Raw genomic sequence first — 8,480 nt, 5'->3', positions numbered from 1 at the left:
GTAATTGAAAATCTAGGGGGTGAGTATATCGATGAAATCACTAAGTTTCGATGAAAATCTTCAAGACAGATTGTAGTAGCTTGAAGATAATCTTCGCAAAAATCACACATTAAGTAGTGTTTGATTCGAGCTTTTGTTAAAGATTTTATTCTTTTATTAAATCAATCAATATCAATATGTGAATAAGCATTTCAATTTTATTGTTTCATTTGTAACCTTTGTAACTATAGCTTGATATATAGCTTGTATTATTTTATTTGGATTTGGATATTTTATATAAACTAACGATACTTACTTATTATTCAAAGACCAATCAAATCAGCGAACAATTCGGCAGATTCGTTATAGAACGAAGCAGTCAGACTAATGCTGCTATTACAATTATATATTTAAATTTAATTTAAATTTATTACAAAATAAATGTACATTTTTTTATAATTGAAATGTAAAAGTATTTTAAATTATAATACTTGTATAACTATAAAAACAATGAACTGATTTGGTACTATTTTAACAAAATATTTAATTATTTTTGGTACTGATATCCTTTTTTTTAACATCATTAATTTGTGTTCCAGTTAAGTTGCCGTTATTTAATGTATGACTTTCAGAACTTTCAGAAACATCATCGCTATCACTGGATCTAATGTCTCCCGACATCTGCAAGAAATAAAAACGAAAATTTTATTAAATTCAAATTAACTATTTATGAAGGGTATACACCACGAGTGGCAAAGGTATATATAAGTTTGTCATTCCGTTTGTAATTTCTACATTTATCATTAGCGACCTCACAAAGTATATATATTTTGGATCGTTATAGATAGCGAAGTCGATTTAGCCATGTCCGTCTATTCGTCTATATGTTGAAACGGCTGAGATATAAGGAAAAAACCTCGAGTTTTGGGCTATTTTTGATCTATATCTGGATTACTAAGTCATTAATCTAGACAATATGGATATCTAATGATAGATATTTCAAAGTACATTGCAAAATATTTTTGAACACGAATTTTTATTTCATCCAAAATTTTTTTGTTTTAAATTCTTTTTTAAAAAAAAAAATTTTGAAAAAACTTTATCAAAAAAAATTTGGAAAAACAATTTAAATTTTGTTTACCTAAAAATATTTAAAAAAATTTATTTTAAAGTATAATTTGGTGAAGTGTATATAAGATTCGGCATAGCCGAATATAGCTCTCTTATAGAGTATCCATCTTTGTAAACTCCACCGGTTTCGGTTTTTTGAGAAACCGGTTTTTGTAAGACAGTTAACCGGTTTTAATGAAATATATTTTCTAAATCTTATTCAAACATATTTATGAAAAACTTGGAAACCATTTTTAAAAATATTGATTTATTTTATAGAAAATTGTAGCATTTGACAACATTTCGTAAAAGATATAAAATAATTGCATAAAGAATTCAAAAATGATAAATTTCCATTAAATACAAATTTAATATAATCCGGTTAACCGGTTTTTTGAAGACAAAAACCGAAACCGCTTAAGCGGTTTTTTTTTAAAAGACAATAATCGAAACCGGTTAAACCGGAAACCGGTTTTTTGGATGTATTCGGCAAACTTTGTCTGAATATCGATTTTGGGCCAAATACGAAACCGAATATTCGGTCGGACTCTAAAGAATAGTGTTTGGAATCAATCCTCGTAGAAGGAATATGATGAGGAATATAAAATCTAGTAAAGTACTTCCAAATTTGCACAAAAAAGGGAAGCAACAATATATTCTAAAGTTGTCAGATATATTATAATTCATTTAATGCAGTTATTACGAAAAGGATGCTACCTAAGCAAATGGTAAACAAGTAAGAGAATTATTTTCTGGGGGGGAGGTTCTTGTATGGGGACTAGGGTCAAATGTTGCCAGATTTTGCCGAACTTTACAGTATAATTTCAGAGTACTCATAATCTACATATTTATGACTGCACAAAAAGTATTCTGGGGGAACATATTCTCAATACCAAACAAACGAATTTGACCCATTGTATGTCCGAATTACTATAGTGTTATATACGTAGTTGGTAGTAGGGATGCCAAACGGGACTGGGTTTTACAAATCCCGGGATTCGGGACATTAGAAATGTAGATTTCGGGACTTCGGGATTTTAGTTAAATGTCAAAATACATCAAGTTCAACAATAAAAACTATTTACACTTGGCCGCATAAGTTTGCGTACAAACTACTTTATATATTTTAACAGGCTATTTTAGTCGTAAGTAACAGCGGTAATCATTTGACATTAGTTTTTATATATAGATAAACATTTGAAAATTACGATAAGTATTTTCTTTTTGCATTTGCAAAGTTTGGTAATAATTGACAGCTTAAAAACAATGGTATGCTAACTTTTCGTGTATGCAAAAGTATGCGTACATAAAAATTAAATGTAATTTGTAACTGTTTTTGTTATTGTGTGATACTACAATACTGCAGTTTTTGTTTCAAACTCATCATAAAAGTGATTTTTGAAAATTGTTTGTTTCAAATTGGAATAATTTCAAGAAATGGCAAACAGAAAATTAATTAAAGTAGCTGAACGTAAAATTGTTATTTATTTACGAAAACAAGGGAAAACTTTGCGCGAAATTGATCAAGTAGTTGGACATACTCACTCCTCCATCCAGAGAGTGATAAACTATTTTAAAAAGACTTGAATTTTTGTCTCAAAGCCTCGTTCTGGTCGTCCACCAAAATTAACTTAATGCGAAAAAGAGGGTTATAATGCAATCTGTGAAGGAAAACCCCAGATTTACTGTATCGAAAATGGCAGAAAACTTAAATTCACAATTTAATAAACATGTGTCCAAAGACACTGTGCTCAGAATTTTGAAAAGGATAACTATAGAAGCCACGTAAGCAAGGAAAAAGCCGCCAGTGTTTATAGTTAATAGACACAAACGAATTGCTCTCACTAAAGAATACATAAATATGCCTCCAGAGTTCTCGAAAAATTTTCTGTTCACGGATGAATGCTAGTACTGCATCTTTGACATAAAAGACTGTCAGTTTGTTTGGAGAAAGCCTAGTCCCAAAAATTTAAAACCAACAGTTAAGCATGGTGGTGGTGCAGTGATGGTACGGGGGTACATGACAAGTGAAGGCGTTGGAAATTTAGAATTTATTCCATCGACAATGGATCATAAGATCTATTTAGACATTCTAATGAAAAATCTTACCTAAAGTGTGAGCAAATTGGGCATTGAAGATGATAATATATTCCTGCAAGACAACGACCCAAAGCATACTACACACAACACAAGGCTTTGGTAGTTGTTTAATAAAACAAAAACAATTGAAAACTCCTCCGCAGTCACCAGACCTAAATCCCATAGAACATTTATGGGATTTGCTGGAGTGAAAAATATGAAACGATGCAATAACATTAAAGGAAATGCTTCAAACAGTATTAACTGAGGAACGGAGAAATATTAGTGCGAAATACACCGAAAAACTGGTTTCATCAATAACAAAACACCTTCATAATGTTCTTGGTCGTCGGGGTTATCCAAATAATTATTAAAATACAGTTTAATTTATAAAAATCAGTAATATTTTTTTTATGTACGCATGTAGGCAGAATTGAATTTTTTTATGAATTGAATTCTTATAAGTTTTGTTGATTCTTAAATATGAATTTTACAATGCAGTTGTGTTCTTAAAAATTTAAGAGTTTTATATAAAAAATTTCAAATGAGTAACGTTTATTTTTATATCAAAAATTAGAGTATACTTTTAATTTTCGTTCTTGTACGCAAACTTATGCGGCCAAGTGTATTTCGTTAATACACTAAGTAAAAATATAACAAAGCAAAAACTAATGCATTGAATTAAAATATATTTGACACAAAATATAGTTCTTATTTATACCCGTATTCTGAACTTTATAAGAGTGAAAAATTCATAACAAAACAGAAAATTTAAAATAAAATATAAAAGTATTTTTTTATTTAATTTTATAACAAAAAATGTCTGTCTGTCTGTTTAAAACACGATAGGGCACAAACGAAAGTAGCCAGCTGGGTAAAATTTTCCGCATATACTCTCTATTGATAAGGTTTGTTTTTTATTGAAAATGGTCCATGATTTCCCCTAGCCTCATACTGTTTGAGCAGTCATAAATATGTTGATTATGCGGCAATCCTTATACAATTTTGTATAATTTCTAAGTACTAGAATTTATACTGTAAAGTATTGCGGAAACCGGACTACATTTGTCCCTAGTCCCCATACATGGTCCCTTTAGAAAATGACTTTAACATTCATAATTGTCTTATAATAATTAATATCGTGATAAAATAAACAAGTTGTATATGAAAATAAATCCTTCTACCAACTTTTGTGAGGACCAGTTCATAATAATATAACCTCTATACTAGAAATATATTTTATTGTCAATAAATAATTTGAATGATTATTTTGGTAGCTTCAAAAATCATCCTAAAATATCAAAATTTTCCGGGATTTTGATATTTTAGGATTTGTCAATCCCGGGATTGTTTTTCACAAATCCCGGGATCGGGATTGGCATCCCTAGTTGGTAGTCATGATTTTTCGCTTATATTTCAGACTTTTAATAGCAACTGAACTGGGACTATAGCGGATATATTGTTGTATGAATCATGTATGCAAGTTATTTGGGGGTTACGGAATGTTTCATTCATCCAATGTTTTAAGATGTATTTCATTCAAAATTCGTTCTATACATTTTATCAGAGTTCTCAATGCTAACTCAATGAAAATTACTAAAACTGAAATAACGACTATAACAAAGTTCAGCGTGTTCGTTTTTACTTCAGGGTTGTGAGATTTTTTAGTCGCTGAAGTTATTTTCTTAGTGATACAGTGACTCACAGCTTAAAATTATTTTAGAAAATCGAAAATTAGTCAATGTTCATTCAATTTATTAAACAAATTTTATATAAAATGCAATGATATATGTATGTTCTGTTTTAATGCTGAGGAAGAAAAAATTACAAATATCAATCTAATTGCAGATATATTAATGAAAAAAATAATTATCTTCTTATAACATCGAGCCCTTAGCGACAAATTATCTTAAGCGACAAAACACAAATTTTACAGGAGAAGGTTTTTTCGATTATTTTGAAATTTATACATAAAATTAAAAATGTTATGATGCGATATAATATAATTTCGTTCAAGCTATTTGTCTATTTTTCAAAAATATTTATAACTTTTAACAATTAAAAATTCATGGAATACTTTATTGAAAAATATGACAAAAAATGTTTTTTATTGAATTTTTGCATAGATGCAATTTCTTCGAATTGAAATAAAATTGTTATTTATGAATAGTTTTTAATGAAATTTTACAGTTATGTAAAATTTTATATTCAAAATGGAAAAATAAAAACGAATTTTGAAATTTATTATCAGCAATCCCGCAATTCCCAAAAATAGGTGTTTTTTGAATGGACCTGTTCCCCTCGGTAAGAAAATTTTTTAATTTTTTTTCAATTAAAATATTTTAGGAAAACTTAGCTTTCAGAAAGTATAAATTCCTTATACATCCTCTTAGAATTTTTTTGCGATAACTTAAAAAGAAAAAAAGTTCTTTTTTCCCAAAAAATTAGCGAAAAATCGGCTTTTTAAATTTTTTTAAATTAAAATGTATATAACTTTGGACTTAGGCATTATTTTTAAACGCTTCTTTTTCTAACACATACATATGTTGTTAGTCTAATGAAGGAAACCTGGAGAAAATCGGAAAATATTTGGATACGCTGTTATCAAAAAACTGGAGTAGGCTGGGTAAAACTGTTGAAAATTTAATTTTCAAATGCGAATATCTCCTAAGCTATAAGAGATAATTGAAAAAAAAAACTAAAAACTAAAATATCCCATTTTTGGAATTTTTCAACACTTTTTTGGGAATTGCGGGATTCGTGATAACAAATTTAAAAATTTGTTTTCAGTTTTTCATTTGAAATCGAAAAATCTACATAACTGTAAAATTTTATTAAAAAATATTCATAAATAAAAATTTTATTTCAAATTAAAATATTTGTATCTTTGCAAAAACTCAAAAAAAGCATTTTTTTTCATATTTTTCAAAAAAGTAGTCCATGATTTTTTTAGTTGTAAAAAGCTATATATATTTTTGAAAAGTAGTCTACATTGTATTTTTTACGTGGCGAATTAATTAGGGAAAACTTAACAACTCGCAGAGAATTTACCTAAATAAAAATGGAGAAAATCGGGATATATTTGGACCTGCTGTTATCAAAAAACTGGAGTAGGGTGGTTAAAAATGTTAAAAATTTAATATTCAAATGCGAATATCTCCTAAGTTATAAGAGATAATTGATAGCTACGACGAGGTTTTTTTGTAGCGCTCGACAAGGAGATTCTATATATGTGATCGTTTTGAAATCGGAACACAGCCGAAGAAATAGAATCGTTTTAAAAACTGAACATACCCGAGGTGTCCTACTTTGGGGAACCCTGGCCGCACCCCTGGTGGGCCTATGTGGTCAAAGTTCGAAACTTAAACTCGACAACACTTCTTCTGTGCGCATGTCAAATTTCATTCAAATCGGACTAAGGGTTAGAAGTTACTTATATTGTGCTATTAAGGGTTAATTTTAATTTTTGTGCTGTTATTATAAATACTAGACATCATGTTATACTTTTCTTGAGTTTCATCAAAATCGGACAAAAAATATATAACATTTCGCTATTTTTCCTTGCGAAATTCCAAATATTGAAAAATTTTACCTTTGACCATCTCGATTTAATTGTTGACGTTTTCCAATTTTAGTAAAACTTTCACACTATATTTAAAATTACATGGACTATAATATTCTGAATAGCTTTTACTTAAAAATCATAACAGTAAGGAAATTCGGCTCATTCGCCAAAATATGGCCAAAAAATTAGTTTTTCTCGAAAATCGGAAAATTTAAATCGCAGGTACGGAAAAACTATAGGAGGTATTGACATAATTTTTTCACATTTTTATTCCCTATTATGTTGACAATAAATCCCCAAGTGATGATCAAAAAATTCTGAAATTTGTTTAACAAAATTTTTAAAAATTTGAAATTGGAGTTTTGAAACTGCCGTTAAAAAAATATATTCCTATGAAGATAAAAACTCATATACAAGTAAATATGGATATATTTTAAGTAAAAATAAACTTTTGTTTTAATATTCTTCAAGAAAGAGTTAATTTTGTTCCTACATTTATTGTTCTAGTGGCCTGAGACAGGTTAATGGCCTGGCGATTTTTTAATAACTTTAACATTTTTTAACCAATTTTTGTGTTTTATATTTTATTAGAACGACAGTTAAGTACACATATCGATTCTTTTAAATTAAATTGCAAAAGTAATTATTTAATGGCAAAATTTTTACAAAAACTGAAAAAATTGTATTTTTCCCCCCTGTAAATGCACCACAAAACTAAATCGCAAGTCGGCACGGGTTGCAATCATGATAGAAAGACAAAATATCATATTTAACTATAGTTTTATATATATAAAAAAATTAGAGGGCATGAGTTCCGAAATTCCAAAAAAAAAAATTTTTGGGACACTCTAATGTACGTACTGTCGCATTACACAAGGATGACCCTTCAAGAGGTGCTACAAATTGCTGAGATATAAATCATTTGGATAATGATCAATAAAAATCATTTGGATAATGAAATTTATGCAGTCATCATTTAGACAGTATCATAAAACTCAAAAACACAATCAAGTGAGAAATCAAAAGCAACCACTACCAGCATGCAGCAAATGTTTCATAACGCATGAGAAGGACTGTAAATTCCTAAAGGCACAATGTTTCAAAATTGTATCAGTATGTAAGTCCATTCCAAATAGTAATACAAATGTTATAATTGAAGAAACTGTTGCTTCTGAAGTAACAAATTGTAATATAATAGATGATATTATAAAATGATTTTGTAATAAGATGTTAATCGATGTTGAGTTAAATAATCAGTTAGTACAATTTCAAACAGGAGCTGGTTGTTCCATTATTGGTTTAAATACTTATAAACCCTTGAAAAATTTACATTTAACTCCATCCACCATTAAACTATCCGCTTACGGTAAATCAGAGATCCCATTATTAGGATCATGTAAAGTATATGTGAAAATTCGTGATGAAACGAAGGTTTTAGATATTGTTGTTGCTAATGCCGAACATTGCAACAATATATTTGGTTTGAATTGGTATGACGAATTTAAATTGGTGCAAATTAACCAAATTAGGTATTTGGAAACCAGTTAAGTTTAGATAGTGGGCTTCTCCTCTTGTAATAGTTCCCAAGCGCTGATTTTTGCATTAAACACATTGAAGACAGCAGGCTCCAAACACACGAACACAAATGCTGCTGGCTGCAGTTGTGCTGCAGCTGCTGAATTATTTTAAAGACGACAGCTTCAAAGTAAACAGCTGATTTATAATTCAGTGGTGTCACTTTAATTTT

The 8,480-nt window shown here is 29.0% G+C and overlaps 1 protein-coding gene across 1 annotated transcript in view; it reads right to left on the bottom strand.

Annotated features, from left to right (window-relative positions):
• Positions 1-338: 338 nt before the first annotated feature.
• Positions 339-8,480, bottom strand: part of schlank — a 109,343-nt gene continuing 101,201 nt past the window's right edge. Inside the window, exon 7 of the mRNA XM_065508807.1 lies at positions 339-660. Coding sequence (XP_065364879.1) covers positions 523-660 — 138 coding nt within the window. The 3' untranslated portion in view covers positions 339-522. The remainder of the gene's footprint in view (positions 661-8,480) is intronic.

The sequence above is a fragment of the Calliphora vicina genome, chromosome 4 (genome assembly GCF_958450345.1).
Source record: "Calliphora vicina chromosome 4, idCalVici1.1, whole genome shotgun sequence".
Classification (NCBI taxonomy): domain Eukaryota; kingdom Metazoa; phylum Arthropoda; class Insecta; order Diptera; family Calliphoridae; genus Calliphora; species Calliphora vicina.
Note: the sequence above shows the minus strand (reverse complement) of the source record. Positions and strands in the feature narration are given on the sequence as shown.